The sequence below is a fragment of the Scyliorhinus torazame genome, chromosome 12 (assembly GCF_047496885.1).
Source record: "Scyliorhinus torazame isolate Kashiwa2021f chromosome 12, sScyTor2.1, whole genome shotgun sequence".
Taxonomy (NCBI): Eukaryota; Metazoa; Chordata; class Chondrichthyes; order Carcharhiniformes; family Scyliorhinidae; genus Scyliorhinus; species Scyliorhinus torazame.
In genome coordinates this window covers 99308678-99328921 of record NC_092718.1, presented here as the reverse complement: position 1 = coordinate 99328921, position 20244 = coordinate 99308678, and the positions used below count along the sequence as shown (strand labels likewise).

Genomic DNA, 20244 nt, shown 5'->3' with positions numbered 1-20244 from the left:
CTTTATGTTATCTTTAACTTCCTTGCTTAGACATGAATGATTTCTCCCTACTTATAATCTTTCTTCCTCTTTGGAATATATTATAGTTGTACAGAATTGAAGATCTCCCTAAACAATTACCAGTAGTCACCAACTTTCCTGTCTTTTACTCTTCCTGTCCAGTCCACCACAGCCAAATCTGTCCTCCTGCCTATATAATTATCTTTGCTTAGCTCCATAACACTAGTGTTGGACTCAAATTTCTCGCCCTGAAACTGATTTGAAATTCCAACATGCTGTAATCACTTTTTCCTCGAGAATGTTTAACTATGAGGTTATTAATTAATCCCTTCATTGCACAATACCAAATCCAGAAAGCCTGCCTCTAGTTGGTTCCCCCAACAATTGCTCTAAGAAACAAACTCTAATGAATTCAATTAACTCCTTTTCGAGTCTACCCTTTCCAATTTGGCTAATGCAGACTGTATGCATATTAGAATCACCCATGATCATTGACGTACCTCTGTTAAAAGCATGGGTATTTCTTGGTTTGCACTGTGCCCCACTCTGGAACTATTGTTTGAGGACCTATAGATTACTCCCACCAGGGGCTTATTTCCCTTGCTATTTCTTAATCATACCAGACTGATTCCACGTCTTGATTTACAGTGCCTATATAATTTCTCACTCCAGCACTGATCCCTTCCTTTACCAGCAAACTACACCACATTTTTCTGCTGTCTATCATTCTGAAATACTGAGTGCCCTTGGATATTCAACTTCCAGACCTTGGGCGAAATTCTCCGTAATGGGCGCGATGTCCGCCGACCGGCACCAAAAACGGCGCGAATCAGTCCGGCATCGCGCCGCCCCAAAGGTCCGGAATCCTCCGCATCTTGGGGGGCCGAGCCCTAACCTTGAGGGGCTAGGCCCGTGCTGGACTGATGTCCGCCCCGCCAGCTGGCGGGAAAGGCCTTTGGTGCCCCGCCAGCTGGCACGGAAATGACATTGCCGGGCGGCACATGCGCGGGAGCGTTTGCGGCCGCTCACGGCATCCCCGCGCATGCGCAGTGGAGGGGGTCTCTTCCGCTTCCGCCATGGTGGAGACCATGGCGAAGGCGGAAGGAAAAGAGTGCCCCTATGGCACAGGCCCGGCGGGGGGTCGGAGAATCTCACCCCATATCTCCATATAACCATGTCTCAGTAATTGCCATCAAATCATATCCTTTTGTCTCTATTTGTGCTATTTACTCATTAATGTTACTCCAAATGCTTCGGGCATTGACATACAAAGCCTTTTAGTTTGTTCTAGTATCAAATTGTCCTACTCTTGTATGATTCCTTGGTGCAATATAACATTCACGTGTTCTGTCCTTTCCTTTTCTGTTCTGGTAGCCATCAGCCTCATCCCAAACCTGCATGTCCTCCCTCTCCTTTGACTTTGATTTTCTAATTTCCATGCAACTGAACCCCCGCCCCCGCTATTTAGTTTAAAGTCCCATCTACAACCCAAGTAATGTGATTCCCCAAGACTTTGGTGCCAGCATGATTCAGATGAAGTCCGTCCCATTAGAACAGCTTCCTCCTTCCCCAGTACATATGCCAATGTGCCATAAATTCAAACCCATTTCTCCCACAACCAACCTTTGAGCCACGTATTTACCCCCTTAAACGTATTGTTCATGTGCTAATTAGCTTGTGGTTCAGCTAGTAAACCAGAGAGCACCTTTTTGCTTCTGCTGTATAATCCAGCTGTTCATATTCCCTCAGCAGAACATCTGTCTACCTATATCGTTGGTACCTACGTAGGCCTTCCCACTCCAAGTTTCTCTGCAGCCAGATAAGATATCCTGAACCCGAGCACCAGGCAGGCAACACAACCTTCGGGACTCTCGATCCTGGTCGCACAGAACAGTATCAAAGCCCCTAACTATACAATGCCCATTATGACACATTTATTTTTTCTCCTCCCAAATAAATGTCTCCCTGTACTACGGTGATGTGGTCAGTTTGCTCATCCTATCTAGATTCCCCCTCTCTTCCACATAGGAAATAAAAATCTCGAACATGTATGGCAAGGGCAAGGGCTGAGGCTCCTGCAACCCCCCCTCATGAATCCCTCTATCTGACGCACTCATCATCACACTCCCTGACCACTGGGCAAATTCAAGATAGTTAATCTAAAGGGCATGTGTAGCTCCTGAAACAGCTTCCAGGTAATTCTCCCCCTCCCTGATGTGTCGCAGTGTCCAAAGCTCAGACTTCAGCTCATCAGCTCTGAGCCGAATTTCCTCCAGCAACCAACCCTTGATACTTATATGTTAACGAGGAACTACAATGGGGTCCACCAGATCCCGCTTCATGCAGGTACAACACACCACCTGACCCAGCATCTCTATTTTATTTAATTACTTTAAATGTGTTTGTTTTTAAATTTCCGACTGGTCTTTAGTTTCTAGATCTTTAAAATATTTCTCATTTTACCTTTAATCCGAAAGCAACTTGGTATAGGTAATTGAAGTTAAGTTACTAACCAGCCGTTGTATGAACTTACGTTTTTCCTGTGATTCCACCCCGGTTTTTTCCACTCTTGTTTATCATGAGCTCCTCCACCACATGCATTTGAATTCACCTTTGGGAGGCTGAGCGTTACTGTCTAATGTAAGGCAACAACATGCGGTTCAAATAAGTAAATCCATAGCTGCATGTGACATTTTAAGGCACACCGTGTTTGTTATCCTAAATATTAATCCACCTTTACAGCAGTGATGCAGGCCGTTTAGCATGTCGTACCTTTCTGACTCTTTATAAGAGTTATTAATTGCCTCCAACTTTCGGGCTTTTTCCCTTGAGCCTGTTATTATTTCAAAGAACAAAGAAATGTACAGCACAGGAACAGGCCCTTCGGCCCTCCAAGCCCTTGCCGACCATGCTGCCCATCTAAACTAAAATCTTCTACACTTCCTGGGTCCGTATCCCTCTATTCCCATCCTATTCATGTATTTGTCAAGATGCCCCTTAAATGTCACTATCGTCCCTGCTTCCACCACCTCCTCCGGCAGCGAGTTCCAGGCACCCACTACCCTCTGTGTAAAAAGCTTGCCTCGTACATCTCCTCTAACCCTTGCCCCTCGCACCTTAAACCTATGCCCCCTAGTAATTGACCCCTCTACCCCGGGCAAAAGCCTGGGAATTTCGTCCTTCAACTATGGATCAAATGCCTTTTTAAAAGTCGTTCTTGAATTTCCACCAACCATTCTCTCAGTCAATGTAAACTCGCAGCTTTAAGTACAGGTTATTTGTTTGGCTGTCACATTTGTATTGCTTATGTTGCTCTGTATAATAATAATATTTATGTTGCTCTGTATATAGACATCTATCGGATTGGGGTTACAAAGGGGGGGGGGGGGGGGATATTTTTACCTTTCTCTGCCAAGAACAAAAATGCATCAATCGGAATTTAACTGTGTTCCCATTTCCACCCAAGTCTGTTTCAGTCTTCACCCCATCCAATTAAATTTGGAAGGTTAGCTTAATCCTCATTTCAGCAACTCATCTCATTGTGTGGAAAACAATTTTCTGCATCTTTCCCTAATCACCTATTACTTATCCATATACCTTTTTGTTTCTGAACATTCGGCCACTGGAAACCTCTTCCTCTGATTGTCCTGCTTTAGAATGTCAGAATATTTCACTCCTGTGTCACATCGCTTCGGGATTGCTGTTTGTCATATATTTCGTTGTTTTCTTACTGAGAACTGATTTTACTTTATTGCCTCTGTTTCTGGTCTCTCTCTCTGTCACACACACACATTCATTTACACAGGCAGACAACCCACAGACACACATTCACACCCTCTCTCTCCGACACACACGTTTAAAATAAATCTCTGAAAATGTTATCTTCCATCAAGATTTTTTTTAAAATTGAGGCCATCTAGTTGCTGACCTGTTGACTGGTACAAATTGTTCCACACACCAAGTTCAGTTGATGAACCCCTTCCGCTATAATGTTCACTTTACGTAAGCATGACCTTGCAATATCTAGCTCTTATTGTGTGCCACTGGGAAAACTCAACAAGTAGCTATTAAAATGTATGATCTGCCAATCCAATGAGTACTCTTCTTTAAATTTAACAAAGCAGAAACCAGCAATAATAAATAAATATTTTCACCTTCCTTTCAGGGCCACCTCTGGGACAGATTGCATGCAATGCCGAAGTTAGAGAGGATCAAGTGAACTTATCCTGCATATGGGCGGGTGGGATACCGCAAACTACCATTGAGCTGAAAGTTGGGTCGACCTCTTTAAATGGATTAAATGAACAGTATTACACAATCGCAAAGACGGATAGCAACTTGCCAATAGATCTACAATGCATAGGGCAGTATGCGATGTCCACACAGACTTGTAGATTAACTTTAGGTGAGAAACAAATACATTGGTCCTTTCTGCAATATCATTAATATGTGTGCACAAGTAAACAGTATGAATTTTGGGATGCTGATTATGTATGCAAATTGTCATTGAGCATTGTTTGATGCATGCAATTGAATGAAGTGCGGGACAAGTAACATTCAGATATAAATAGTGAACGGCAAAGAAATCTTTGCTAAGGGCATAATCTTTGTCTTGGTAATATCAACTGATATGATAAGAGAATAAAGTACGAGAAAGCTGCAGATAACGATTGTAGAGCATGCCACTGTCTAGTGAAACAGATTATATCCATCAGGAAAATATACCAGCATGTGCATAATGGACGCAACATGCATTCTTAAGAGAACAAAACCTTACATAGTCGGGTATAATGTGATCCCAGACACACACCAATGTAGTTGACTATTCAGTTAATCTCGACAAGTCATCCTCTTCTCTGAAATTCTATGTCGGAGAGCAGGTCTGGCCCAAAGCGCTGTCGTATCCCATTGGGTGGGGCAAGGAGGTAGATTCTGAATCGACCCAGGGCAATGTAGGGATCGAGCACTGTGCTGTTAGCGCTATTCTGCTCAGATCCCCATTGGGTGGGGCAAGGCGGTGATGGGTTGGGTGTTCTGGATCACAAACAGGTCACCAACACTTGAAGTGGTGCAACTCTATTTTATAACAAGGTTAACTATTTAAACATACTTGAACTGTGGGTAAATACGATACCAGCTTTAACTATCGACCTTTGCCTAGTCTGAACCAGTTGATGCACTCAGCACATGGTGAATGTCTGTGTTGCAGGCTGTGAGCTCTGTGCTCCGAGCTGGCTGCTACTCGAAAGAGCGGGAACTCTGATGTCCCCTGTCTTTGTAGTGCGTATGCTCTCACTGGTGATTGGCTGCGGTGTTGTGTATGTTGATTGGTCCCACTGTGTGTCCATCAGTGTGTGTCTGCACCATGATATACTGGTGTATATTATGACAGGCGGTAGATTCTGAATCAATGTAGGGATCGAGCACTGTGCTGTTGATGCTATTCTGGTCCAGACCTCTGGCCCACCCCAACGGAGTCCAACTTTCTGTTGGCATGATGCACCTTTCGATGCCGGTTTCAGCCTGGTGCTGATGGAGGGGCAAGTTTCACTCATTCATATGGCTGAGCAGGAATCTCTCCTGTTCTAAACGCCTTTCATTGGTGTGTGTTGGAATGATTCTTAACCTGTCCGGTCGCCTTATCACCAAGTCCTGGAGAGGGATTTGAACTGGAGCTTTAGGAAAGCTTCAGCTTTCTCATTGCAGTCTCAAGTGCCATCGTCGCACACATCCTGAGGATTAATGACACATACTCGAGCAATTTCTTCAATCCAACGAAAGCTGTCCAAAGAGCTGGAATCTCCCCTTTTCCCTACACCCCCTGTGTAGAACATCAATATGTATTTCGGGGCTGGCCTATCAAGTATGAGAATGAGAATCAGCATTTCCCAACATCTCAAATGGAATATTATTTCTGCTGACCAATCGGTTATGGGCCAACAGACACGGGTTTAAAATTATTTGAAAGGAAGCGGAAAGGAGCAGACGAGGATGCTTTTTAAAATTAACACAGCGGGTTGATCTGGAGAGCGCGGTCTGAAAGGGAACAGATTCAACAGGAACTTTTAAAAGGGGATTGTATCGATGCTTGTAAAGGTAAGGCTGCAGCACCAGAGGAGTAACGCGGCAGGGGATTGGAGTATTCAAATTCATTAGAAAGTTTTTTGAAAGTCCGGGTGAACAAATAAAAAATGAATTAATTCTCCTGTGTTTTATGTCACCATGAGCCATTGACATTCATGTGGGCCGCATGGGAGCAGTGGGCAGCATGGTAGCACAGCGGCTAGAACTGTGGCTTCACAGCGCCTGGGTCCCAGGTTCGATTCCCTGCTGGGTCACTGTGTGTGCGGAGTTTGCACGTTCTCCCCGTGTCTGCGTGGGTTTCCTCCAGGTGCATCCCATTAATAATAATGATAACAATCGCTTATTGTCACAAGTAGGCTTCAATGAAGTTACTGTGAAAAGCCCCTAGTCAACACATTGAACAGGGAGGCCGGCACCGGAATTGAACCCAAGCTGCTGCCTTGTTCTGCATTACAAGCCAGCTGCTTCCTCCCACAGTCCAAAGTGCCCTTGGTCTCCTAAAAAGGTTAGTCGGGGTTATTGGGTTACGGGGATGGGGTGGAAGTGAGGGTTTAAGTGGGTCGGTGATGGGCCAAATGGCCTCCTTCTGCACTGTATGTTCTATGTTCTAAAACTGATTTTTGTGACTCACTTAGATAAACCCAAGCTCTCTGCACCCACTGGAAACAAAATCACTGCGGGTCTAAATGCAGACGTCAGGTTGTTACTGTTACAAATGAAGCGGGCACGGCGATTCTCAGCGACTGAACTGCTGCCAACAACCTTCACTTGGTCCAAAGCGGACACACCGACCATTGTGTCCGGCAACAAGTTCAGCATCACTTCAAATAATACCTTTTCTCAATTAATCATCATGCGTTTTCAAAAGGCGGATGAAGGAACGTACACTTGCCTGGCGAGAAACAGCATTGGTCAAAAGGCTTTTCAATTCGAAGTGTATTCCGGAAACGGAGGTAAGTTAATTTGACCGCGCTGCCTGATGTTATTTCAGTAGACACAGTGAAACATTGAGCAGAGCGCAGATCGGGCCGTGGCGCCGAACCCACCACTTTTCATCCTGATAATATTGTTCCCAAATGGGAGGGAATATGAACTGGATTGTCCATCTGATATCCAGAGTTCACACACAAAGATGCCCGACAGAAGTCGAGGACACTTCCTTGATTAGGGATACATTCATTTATTCAATAGCTCTCCATTCATCGAGCACTTGTTAGTTTGACGAAATGGACCTTTCTGTTTCTTCTAAGCAGTGAATGTGGGTCTCATTGCGGGAGCAACAGTCGGAACCTCTGCTGGTGTGACAATATTTCTGGTGGCAGCATTCTACATTCGCAAGAAGAAAAGAGGTCCGTTAAATTTATACTTCAAAGTACAAATATTCTGTTTGTTCCACATGGTGCGAGAAATCGATTTGCCAGAAAATTATATTTCAGAGATTCGACTGAAATAGCATTGTGAGATAGGTACAGATGCTCAACACGTTCACATTACATTTATTGTGACATGTACTGTAAGCAGTTAAAGGAAGCGGAATTAATCTCTAACCAATAATAGCCGAGCAGAGGTTAATAAATAACGTTAACTAATAGCAGCTTGAGGATGACTATCACTTGTTTTTTTTTTCTCACTTGGTAATATTATTCAAATTTTGTTCTTCAACAGAATCGCTGAACGATGACGCCCTTAAATTAAACCAATCACATAAAAGCCAGTCTGAAGGTATGTGGAAAATAGTACGAAGTCTTACAACATTAAAGTCCAACAGGTTTGTTTCGATGTCACTAGCTTTCGGAACAAACCTGTTGGACTTTAACCTGGTGTTGTAAGACTTCGTACTGTGCTCACCGCAGTCCAACGCCGGCATCTCCACATGTGGGAAATAGTTATCGTCAGCGATATCTTATCAGCTATCTATCTGCTTATTTGAATGGTCCTTTCTCTATTTAAATCACTGTCTATCTGGAGAGAGCCAGCAGAACCGTCATGGGGGTAATGACTTCATTCTGCTCAATACTATTATTTGAGTCTGCAATTGCAAAGAAGAGAGGGAGCCTTTGGGCCAACAACAATTTGGATCCTAAAGCAGTTATCGTTGACCACCTGGTGGAACTTCCGAATAAGTTAAATAATTCGGTGTGCCCCTAAAAAATTCTACAAAACAGTCATTCGGTACTATGAGAGCAGGTCAGGAAAATGATTGAGTAATGTTTAATTCATTCCCATCCAGTACATACCATTTTATAATTGGTAGTTCTTAAAGCATCGGCAGCTGCATAATGTTGTTCAGAGTTAAAACAAATGTCCCGAGGACCTGCCAATATTTGGTGAAATCTGGGTATCTTGTGTGCAGGTTCTCATCAAGAGTCGAGCCATTTGAATCAGTTAAATGGGTGAGAAGACACATTGGAACCATTGGAATAATTTTATATCAGAAAGGATGAAAATCAAACAATTAAAGGACGAATAATAAAGATATAATTCTATTACATATGAAATGGCAGCGCAGGTTCAACGTCAAAAGATGGCCAATTAATGTTCCACTGGCTGCTCCTAATGTGCTAGTTGTATATCAGTGCCAGTTGTTTCACTAACTTTCTAATGCTCAGTTGTTTGGCTAATTGAATTGAAAATAGTACATACATTCCCCAACCAGAAACCATGGTTTAATCGGGAGATTCACTCCCTACTCAAGGCCAGGTCATTCAGGATGCCACTTTCCAAAATGGTGCTTCAAAAATGTGTTCCTCCTTCCTCAACAGTGATTTCCCAACTACAGCTGTTGACAGGGCCCTGTTGGGGCTGGTTTAGCACAGGGCTAAATCGCTGGCTTTGAAAGCAGACCAAGGCAGGCCAGCAGCATGGTTCAATTCCCGTACCAGCCTCCCCGAACAGGCGCCGGAATGTGGTGACTTGGGGCTTTTCACAGTAACTTCATTTGAAGCCTACTTGTGAGAATAAGCAATTTTCATTTCATTCCAGTGTGCGGTCCATCTCCCGCGCCACGACCCTCACCTCCCTCCCTCCCAGAACAAGTTTAGAGTCCCCCTCGTTCTCACATTTCATCCCACCAGTCTCCGTATGCAAAGCATAATCCTCCGCCATTTTCGCCTTCTCCAGCGTGATGCCACCACCAAACACATCTTCCCTTCACTCCCTCTGTCAGCATTCCGCAGAGACCGTTCCCTCTGAGATAATCTAGTCCACTCCTCCACCATACCCAGTACCTCTCCCATCACCCATGGCACATTCCCATGCAATCGCAGAAGGCGTAACACCTGCCCCTTCACCTCTTCCATGCTTAACATCCCAGGCCCAAAACACTCATTCCAAGTTAAGCAGTGTTTCACTTACATCTCTTCCAATTTGGTCTACTGCATTCGCTGCTCCCAATGTGGTCTCTATATCGGAGAGACCAAATGCAGACTGGGTGGTTGCTTTGCTGAGCATCTTCGGTCTGTGCGCATTCAGGACCCTGACCTTCCCGTTGCTTGCCATTTTAAGAAAATACCCTGCTGCCATGCCCACATGTCTGTTCTTGGCCTGCTGCAATGTTCCAGTGAAGCTCAACGCAAACTGGAGGAACACCATCTCATCTTCCGGTTAGGCATGCTACAGCGTCCGGTCTCAACATCAAATTCAACAACTTCAGAATATTAGCTCTACCCCACCTAGACCTATTTTTTTTCATCCCATTTCATTTCAACTGTCTCTTACCATTTCTTTCTTTCTTTCTTAATATATATTTACCCCCCCCTCAATCTTATAACCTTTCTCCTCTTTGCTTCCCCCTTCCCCTGCCCCCCACATCTACAGTTCATCCTCTGATGTCAGTTTCTCTGTTGTTTGGCCTTTCTCATCTTTTGTTCTTTCTGGGGACTGCCATTAGCACTCTTTCACCTTGGTTTGCTGACTACCCAGTCTTCAGAACAGTGACCACAACACCACACAACCCTGCCATGGCAATCTCTGCAAGATGTGCCAGATCATCGACATGGATACCATCATTACACGTGAGAACACCACCCACCAGGTACGCGGTACATACTCGTGCGACTCGGCCAACGTTGTCTACCTCATACGCTGCAGGAAAGAATGTCCCGAAGCGTGGTACATTGGCGAGACCATGCAGACGCTGCGACAACGAATGAACGGACATCGCACGGCAATCACCAGGCAGGAATGTCCCCTTCCAGTCGGGGAACACTTCAGCAGTCAAGGCCATTCAGCCTCTGATCTCCGGGTAAGTGTTCTCCAAGGCGGCCTTCAGGACGCGCGACAACGCAGAATCACCGAGCAGAAACTTATAGCCAAGTTCTGCACACATGAGTGCGGCCTCAACCGGGACCTGGGATTCATGTCGCATTACATTGATCCCCCACCATCTGGCCTGCGAAATCCTACCAACTGCCCTGGCTTGACACAATTCACACCTCTTTAACCTGGGGTTACCCCATCTCTGGATCTGTAAAGATTTAATCACCTGCTAATGCTCGCATTCCAAGCATTGTCTGGCATCTTTGAATTTGTCGATATATATGTTTCTGGAACATACCTCTTCATTCACCTGAGGACGGAGCAGCGCTCCGAAAGCTAGTGACATCGAAATAAACCTGTTGGACTTTAACCTGGTGTTGTAAGACTTCGTACTGTGCTCGCCCCAGTCCAACGCCGGCATCTCCACATCATTGAAGCATTCACAACAGTCGACCCTGACCTAAATAAGAAATCCAGTTACGACTTTAACAAAACCATCAGGGATGCAAGAGACAATAGCAGACTAAACTAGAGTCACAGACTAATGACACAGACTCTCGTCAGTTGTGGCAAGGCTTAAACAACATAACAGGCTACAAAGCAAAGCCGAGTAGAATCTCTGGCAGCAACGCACCCCTCCCCAATGAACTCAATGCATTCTATGCTCAATTTGAGCAGGAAACCATCAAACCGCTGTTGACTGTCGCAGCAGCCTCAGAAACACCCATACCTGCCGTCACAGCTTCCAAAGTCACATTGGCCTTCTTGAAAGTGAACCATTGGAAAGCAATGGGTCCTGACAGAATCAGCCGGGCTTCTCCATTCTGAGGACTAAGTCCCAAAGCCGGCAGGAGCACCGGCGCCAACCACTCCGGCGTCAACAGCCCCCGAAAGTGCGGAATTCTCCGCATTTTCGGGGGCTAGGTGGATGCCAGAGGGTTGGCACCGCTCCAGCCGGCGCCAAAGGGACGGCGCGAGTTTGCAGATGCACCAAATGGCCATCGTGATCTCGCACATGCGCAGAATGGCCGGGGCGATTCCGCGCATTCGCAGACCGGCCGGCGTATTTTGGCGTATGCGCGGGGGGTTCTCTTCTCCGCGCCGGCCATGGCGAAGCCCTATAGGGGCCGGCGCGGAAGAAAGAAGTGCCCCCACGTAACAAGCCCGCCCGCAGATCGGTGGGCCCCAATCGTTGGCTAAGCCATCGTGGGGGCCTCCCCCGGAGTCGTATCGCCCCCCCCGCCTCCCCGAGGACTGTCCACATATACGCACCTGCCAGGTCCTGCCGGTGGGTGAGCTGAGTGATTCACGCCGGCAGGACAGGCCAAAAATGGACTGCCGCTCGGCCCATCTTGGCCCGGAGAATCCCTCCCCGCCTGAAAAACGGCACCAGAGAATACGGCAGCCGGCGTCGGGCTGACGGGACAGGATGTGCGCCACCCCCCCGGGGATTCTCCGACCCGGCGGAGGGTTGGAGAATCCCACCCAAGGTTCGTGCACTCAGATCCTGCACAGATCAAATGGCGGGTGTATTTGCGGACATCTTCAACCTCTCCCTACTCTACTATATTCCCGATACACACACGACTGTGTGGCAACATTTGGCTGTAACTCCACCTGTAAATTTGCTGATCACACGACCATAGTGGGTGGGACTTTGAACAACAATGAGTCAGAATACAGGGGGGAGATAGAGAACCTAATAGCATGGTGTAAGGACTACAACCTCTTCCTCAACGTCAGCAAAACTAAGGACTCAGGAAGCGAAGTATCGTACAAACCCCTGTATGCACCAATGGTGCCGAGCTGGTGATAGTTGACAGCTTCACATTCCGAGGTGTGCACATCACCAACAATCTGTTCTGGACACCCACATTGACGCTCTGACCAAGAAAGCTCAACAGCGCCTATAGTTCCTCAGGACACGAAGGAAATTCGGCATGTCCACATTGACTCTTACCAATTTTTACAAATGCACCATACCATAGAAAGTATCCTATCTGGCTGCATCACAGTCTCGTATGGCAACTGCTCAGCCCAAGACCATAAGAAACTACAGAGTCGTGGGCACAGCACAGTCCATAACGTGAACCCGCCTCCCATCCATGGACTCTGTCTACACGTCCCGCTGCCTTGGGAAAGTGGGCAGCATAATAAAAGACCCCTCCCACCTGGGGTATTCTCTCTTCCAACTTCTTCCATTGGCCAGGAGATATAAAAGTCTGAGAACACGCACAAACAGACTCAAAAACAGCTTCTTCCCCGCTGTTATCTGACGTCTGAATGAATCTCTTATAGACTGAACTGATCTCTTCACATAGCTCCTCTACTGAGTCCTAGTAAACTCCCTCACCCGATACATGTGTCTATGTGTTTACATTGTGTATTTATGTATGTCTTATGTTTTTTCATGTATGGAACAATCTGTCCAGGCTGTATGCAGAAAAATACTTGTCGCTGTACCTCGGTACACATGCCAATAAATCCAAATCCAAAATCCACGGGTATCCTTCCTGGTCTCCACATCCTACATACATTGAGGTCGGACCAAATACTGCTTTCCATGTTCTTAATCACACCAAGAACAGGGGCGAAATTCTCCGTTATCGGCGCAAAGTCCGCCGATCGGCGCAGAAAACAGCGCAAATCCGACTTGCGTCACGCCGCAAACATCATCGCGAAGTTTCCGGCCCGAAATGAGCTAGCAGCGACGTGACGGGATCCGCGCTTGATCACGTGGTTCACGCCGTGCAGCGTTATACATGCCGAACGGCGTGACGGCTCATAAGGACGCGCTGCTCCCCCCCCACCCGACAGGAACACCCGACCGGAACACCCGATCGGATGGCCGGCCGCCGCTCAGCCCCGAGGTTCCAGTCACGGGATGTGGAGGCGCTCCTGGACGCAGTGGAGCAGAGGAGGGAGGCCCTGTATCCCGGGCACGACAGCAGAGTTGCCCCACGCCACAGCCGGCGTCTGTGGAGGGAAGTGGCAGAGGACGTCACCGCTGCGGCCCTGACACCATGGACAGGCACCCACTGCCACAGAAAGGTGAACGACCTCGTCAGAGCAGGCAGGGTGAGCCTCCCCCTGCCCAATATCCATATCCCCCATATCCCCCCTCCCCCATATCCCCCCTCCCCATATCCCCCATATCCCCCTCCCCCATATACCCCATATCCCCCCTCCCCCATATCCCCCTCCCCCATATCCCCCTCCCCATATCCCCCCTCCCCCATATCCCCCCTATCCCCCCTCCCCCATATCCCCCCTCCCCCATATCCCCCATATCCCCCTCCCCATATGCCCCCTCCCCATACCCCCTCCCCATATCCCCCCTCCCCCTTAACCCCCTCCCCTATATCCCCCATATCCCCCTCCCAATATCCCTCCTCCCACATATCCCCCATATCCCCCCTCCCCCATACCCCCCTCCCCCATATCCCCCATATCCCCCCTCCCCCATATCCCCCTCCCCATATCCCCCCACCCCCATATCCCCCCTCCCCATATCCCCCACTCCCCCATAGCACCCCTCCCACATCCCCCTCCCCATATCCCCCCTCCCCCATATCCCCCATATCCCCCCTCCCCCATATCCACCCTCCCCATATCCCCCACTCCCCCATATCACCCTCCCACATCCCCCTCCCCATATCCCCCCTCCCCCATATCCCCCATATCCCCCCTCCCCCATATCCCCCCTCCCCATATCCCCCATATCCCCCTCCCCATATCTCCCCCTCCCCCATATCCCCCCATCCCATATCCCCTATCCCCCATATCCCCCTCCCCATATCCTCCTCCACCATATCCCCCATATCCCCCTCCCCATCTCCCCAAATCCCCCTCCCCCATATCCCCATACCACCCTCCCCCATATCCCCCCTCCCCATATCCCCTCTCCCCCATATCCCCCCTTCTCCATATCCCCCATATCTCCCCTCCCCCATATTCCCCCTCCCCATATCCCCCCTCCCCCATATCCCCTCTCCCCCATATCCCCCTCCCCCATATCCCCCCTCCCCCATATCCCCAAGTGAATCCAGCCCTAACGTTAACCTCTGCAATGCACGCGCAACCGATGGCGTGCATTCATATACCTGTCTAACACTGTTGCCTTTTACCCCTGCCACGACCACCACCCCCACCACCCGCCCCCCCCTCACAGGAGAAACGCGCACACAACACCAGGGAGCATGTGAGGACTGGAGGAGGCCACGCTGATGAGAGGCCACTGACCGAACACGAGGAAAGGGCCCTGGAACTGGCTGGCAGACCTGAGGACCGGGAGGTTGCTGATGCAGAGGTCGGGGGTGTACTAGCAAGTGAGCCACCGACAGCCCGTCCCCATATCCCCCCTCCCCTATATCCCCCTCCCCCATATCACCTGATCACTGCCTGTGTGTCTAACCATGCATGCTTCATTGTGTATCGCAGGAGCAAACGTCGAGGCACCCATCCCCTCAGATGCAGAACGCCCGCAGGATGCCCCTCGGTGGCCATGGGAGATGGAGAGACACGGACCCTCCGGCATGCGACGCCCGCAGGATGCCCCTCGCACACCACGGGAGACGGAGAGACCCGGACCCTCCGGCATGCGACGCCCGCAGGATGCCCCTCGCACACCACGGGAGACGGAGAGACCCGGACCCTCCGGCATGCAACGCCCGCAGGATGTCCCTTGGAGACCACGGGAGACGGAGAGACCCGGACCCTCCGGCATGCGACGCCCGCAGAATGCCCCTCCCACACCACGGGAAACGGAGAGACCCGGACCCTCCAGCATGCGACGCCCGCAGGCTGTCCCTTGGAGACCACGGGAGACGGAGAGACCTGGAGCAACAGGGAGATGACGCCCCCGTCACGTGCGGGTGCGACGACGCAGGCGTGTGCCACCCAGCGATAAGAGGGGCAGCCACAGGCCCCCGTCACAGCTGAGCCAGGACACCACTACCCAGGACACCCCTACCCAGGACACCCCTACCCGGGACACCCCTACCCGGGACAGCACTACCCAGAAAGACGAAATACCGGACAGTGACACAGAGTGGATGGGTGGAGACGAACCCCCACCCCAAAGTGCCATGGACTCAGAGTGGGACGAAGAGCACGACACAATGCCACTGCTGTCACCAACACCCTCCACCATCGCAGAAACACTCAGCTCGGTTGGGCACTTTAGTGATGAGGCGTCTGGTACACTCACTGGTGTGCACAGCACAGCTGTCCCTGTACAGCAGGTGGAGGTAGGAGCAGCAGAAGGGCCGGGCGGTCGGAGGGCAGCCCAGCCCAAGCGAACATCTGCCGCCCAGATGGATCCCGGGTTCCTGGAGTTACCACACCCATCCATAGATGCGATGCAACCACCGACCCGGAGACGAGCGAAGAGGGTGACGGCCGGCTTGCGGCGGCTGCAGTCGCAGGTGGAGGAGTCCACCCACGTCCAGGAGCTGGGAGTGGTGCCGGTCATACGTGCCACCCAGGCCGATGGGTGGCATCCGCGGTGGAGGCAATGGGTGCGACGGTAGAGGCGCTCAATGTCATGGCCCAGTCTCTGCAGGCCATGGCCCAGTCTCAACAGTCCATAGCCCAGTCTCTGCAGGTCATGGCCCAGTCTCAGCAGGCCATCGCTGAGGGCATCGGCGCCATTGCCCATGTGCGAGCCGGCGTCGCACAGTCACAGACATGGGTTGCCAATCCCCTGAGCTCCATGGCTGCAAACCTGCAGACCCCTGTCGATACCAGCACGGGCCTCCAGGACTGGCAGCGCCAGATGTCGGGGGGGGCGTCGGATGGCCAGTCCGTTCGCATCCCCCACCCATGAAGAGGCCTGGGGGCCATCGGGCACCCAGAGGGAGGAGGAGGTGGTGTGGTCTGTCCCGGATCCCCCTGTAGGGGAGGTCCTGGAACACCGCGACACCTCGGACTCCCCCCCCCTTCCGTCCTAGGTGCATCGGGTGGGCAACGGGCAGGGCAGGCTGGCAGTTCGCCATCCCAGTCGCCCGGGCCGCAGCCTGGCCCATCTAGGCCAGGACGCCCCAGGAAACGGCCGCCAAAGGGATCCAGTGTCAGAGGGCAGGAATCACAGGAGTCCACCTCCAGTTCTGCTGTACCGTCTGGGGAACCACGTAGACGTAGTCAAAGGGCCCGTAAGGCCAAACAATTAGACACTGAGTAAGTTGGCACAGGTGCAGGGCACAGATGAGTTTTAGGGGCTAGGGCATGTGCATGAACTCCTTTGGTTATTAAAGTCAATGTTACACCGACAGAAGCTGCCTTTGTGCTCTGTCCAAAGCGTGCGGGGTGTCATGTACGTTGAGCGCAAGTGTGTGTGTGTGAGGGGTGGTCTTACCTTAGCCCCAGGTGAGTCTGCCCCTTCCCCCTGGGCCGCCATCAACATCCCCCCGGGCAGAGGACGGGACCGTGCGCTGCAGTGTCACAGCCGCATGCAGGGATGGTCCGGGTGGATGGTGGTACTGTGGCCATGGGTCAGACATAGTCCAACGATGTGGAGCCAGGAGCTCATCGCAGGGCGGGTTGTCATCATCCTCCATGGCCTGCAATAGACACGCGTCCACCCGCAACTGTGTGAGCCTGGCCCGTTGTGCCGCAGGTGGATCGGCAATGGGAGTGGTGGTGTGCATGCGGGTGGGGTGGGTGGGGTTGGGGAGGGGGTTGAGGGTTCTGGGTGGGTGGATGGGTGGGGGGTGTGGGTGGTCGGCTGTTGCCATGGTGTGCGCTCTGTGGCCATACTACCCGATTCCCACGCCCATCTAGTCAGTGAAGCGGGCGGCTATCAGCCTGTACCGTGCCCGCTGGGCCAGCCAGTAACGGTGGACAGCCACCCGCCTGTGTCTAGCCCGTCTGTCCTGACCATTTCCCCCATCCCCCTCATCTGGGGGGGACAGCGCCTCTTCCTGCTGCTCCTCCACTCCGCCCTCCTCAGCCTGCGGCACATCGCCCCTCTGCTGGGCTATGTTGTGCAGGACGCAGCACACCACAATGATGCTGCCGACCCTATCTGACCGATACTGGAGGGCGCCCCCAGAGAGGTCCAGGCACCTGAAACGCATCTTCAGCACGCCAAAGCACCACTCTATCACTCCCCTTGTCGCGACATGGGCATCATTGTAGCGGTTCTCCGCCTCATTGCGTGGCCTCCGTATAGGCGTCATCAGCCACGATCGCAAGGGGTAGCCCCTGTCGCCCAGCAACCAGCCCCTCAGCCGGGGATGGCGTCCCTCGTACATGCCGGTGATGGATGACCGCGACAACACGTATGAGTCGTGTACACTGCCCGGGTAACAGGCGCAGACGTGCAGGATCATCATGCGGTGTTCGCAGACCACCTGTATGTTCATCGAATAGGTCCCCTTCCTATTGGTGAACACGGCCCTGTTATCTGCAGGTGGCCGCACGGTGACGTGCATCCCATCAATCGCGCCCTGGACCATGGGGAACCCGGCCACGGCAGAGAAGCCCATACCCCCTCCTTCCCCCAGCCAGGTGGCATGGACCGCATGGGTCCAACTGTTGGAGGCTGGCACCTGGCCAGGTGGACCAACTCACTTGCCCTCGCACCCCACCTCCCCGGCACGGACACCACCCTCCTACCCGGCCCTCCCCGGCACGGACCTCCCCATCCTCCTCCCCTGCACGGACCCCCCATCCTTCTCCCTGGCACGGACCCCATCCTCCTCCCTGGCACGGACCGCCCCATCCTCCTCCCCGGCACGGACCCCATCCTCCTCCCCGGCACGGATCCCCCATCCTCCTCCCCGGCACGGGCCCCCCATCCTCCTCCCCGGCACGGACACAAACCTTGCAACCCGGCTCGGACCCCATCCTCCTCCCCGGCACGGACCACCACCCCCATCCTCCTCCCAGGCACGGGCCCCCCATCCTCCTCCCCGGCACGGAACCCCCATCCTCCTCCCCGGCACGGACCCCCCCCATCCTCCTCCCCGGCACGGAACCCCCATCCTCCTCCCCGGCACGGACCCACCCCATCCTCCTCCCCGGCACGGAACCCCCATCCTCCTCCCCGGCACGGACCCCCCCATCCTCCTCCCCGGCCCTCCCCGGCACGGACCCCCCCTATCCTCCTCCCCTGCACGGACCCCCCCACCCTCGTCCCCGGCACGGGACCCCTTCCTCCTCCCCGGCACGGACCACATCCTCCTCCCCGGCACGGACCCCCCCCATCCTCCTTCCCTACACGGACCCCCCCCACCCTCCTCCCCGGCACGGGACCCCTTCCTCCACCCCGGCACGGACCACATCCTCCTCCCCGGCACGGACACCCCCATCCTCCTCCCCAGCACGGGCCCCCCATCCTCCTCCCCGGCACGGAACCCCCATCCTCCTCCCCGGCACGGACCCCCCCCATCCTCCTCCCCGGCACGGGCCCCCCATCCTCCTCCCTGGCACGGACCACCCATCCTCCTCCCCGGCACGGGCCCCCCATCCTCCTCCCCGGCACGGACCCCGCTATCCTCCTCCCCGGCACGGGCCCCCCATCCGCCTTCCCGGCACGGACCCCCCATCCCCCTCCCTGGCATGGACCCCATCCCCCTCCCCGGCACGGACCCCCCCCCCCCATCCTCCTCCCCGGCACAGGCCCCCCATCCTCCTCCCCGGCACGGACCCCATCCTCCTCCCCTGCACGGACACCCCCATCCTCCTCCCCGGCATGGACCCCCCCCATCCTCCTCTGCGGCACGGAACCCCCCCATCCTCCTCCCCGGCATGGATCCCATCCTCCTCCCCGGCACGGGCCCCCCATCCTCCTCCCCGGCCCTCCTCGGCACGGACCCCCCATCCTCCTCCCCGGCACGGACCCCCCCCATCCTCCTCTCCGGCACGGACCCCATCCTCCTCCCCGGCACGGGCCCCCCATCCTCCTCCCCGGCACGGACCCCCCCATCCTCCTCCCCGGCACGGGCCCCCCATCCTCCTCCCCGGCACGGGCCCCCCATTCTCCTCCCCAGCACGGACCCCATCCTCCTCCCCGGCACGGACCCCCCCCCATCCTCCTCCCTGGCACGGGCCCCCCATCCTCCTCCCCGGCACGGACCCCCCATCCTCCTCCCCGGCCCTCCCCGGCACGGACACCCCCATCCTCCTCTGCACGGACCCCCCCATCCTCCTCCCCAGCACGGGCCCCCCATCCTCCTCCCCGGCACGGAGCCCCCCCATCCTCCTCCCCGGCACGGACCCCCCATCCTCCCCGGCACGGACCCCCCCCCATCCTCCTCCCCGGCACGGGCCCCCCATCCTCCTCCCCGGCACGGACCCCCCCATCCACCTCCCCTGCATGGACCCCCATCCTCCTCCCCGGCACGGGCCCCCCATCCTCCTCCCCTGCACGGACTCCCCATCCTCCTCCCCGGCACGGGCCCCCCAACCTCCTCCCCGGCACGGGCCCCCCCCCATCCTACTCCCCGGCACAGAACCCCCATCCTCCTCCCCGGCACGGACCCCCCCATCCTCCTCCCCAAATGGACCCCCCCCATCCCCCTCCCCGGCCATCCCCGGCACGGACCCCCCCCATCCTCCTCCCCGGCACGGACCCCCCATCCCCCTCCCCGGCACGGACCCCCCATCCCCCTCCCCGGCACGGACCCCATCCCCCTCCCCGGCACGGACCCCCCCCCCATCCTCCTCCCCGGCACGGACCCCATCCTCCTCCCCAGCACGGACACCCCCATCCTCCTCCCCGGCATGGACCCCCCCCATCCTCCTCTGCGGCACGGAACCCCCCCATCCTCCTCCCCGGCATGGATCCCATCCTCCTCCCCGGCACGGGCCCCCCATCCTCCTCCCCGGCCCTCCCCGGAACGGACCCCCCATCCTCCTCCCCGGCACGGACACCCCCCATCCTCCTCCCCGGCACGGACC

At 53.7% G+C, this 20244-nt stretch overlaps 1 protein-coding gene across 3 annotated transcripts in view; it reads left to right on the top strand.

Annotated features, from left to right (window-relative positions):
• LOC140386591 (V-set and immunoglobulin domain-containing protein 10-like) overlaps positions 1 to 20244 on the top strand; it is a 96420-nt gene that overhangs the window by 30198 nt on the left and 45978 nt on the right. For 2 of the 3 annotated variants that reach the window (XM_072469053.1, XM_072469051.1), the window contains exons 5-8: positions 4166 to 4405; positions 6720 to 7037; positions 7335 to 7433; positions 7750 to 7806. In XM_072469053.1, the coding sequence (XP_072325154.1) occupies positions 4166 to 4405; positions 6720 to 7037; positions 7335 to 7433; positions 7750 to 7806 (714 nt within the window). The remainder of the gene's footprint in view (positions 1 to 4165; positions 4406 to 6719; positions 7038 to 7334; positions 7434 to 7749; positions 7807 to 20244) is intronic. The other variant, XM_072469052.1, reaches the window with a different exon arrangement.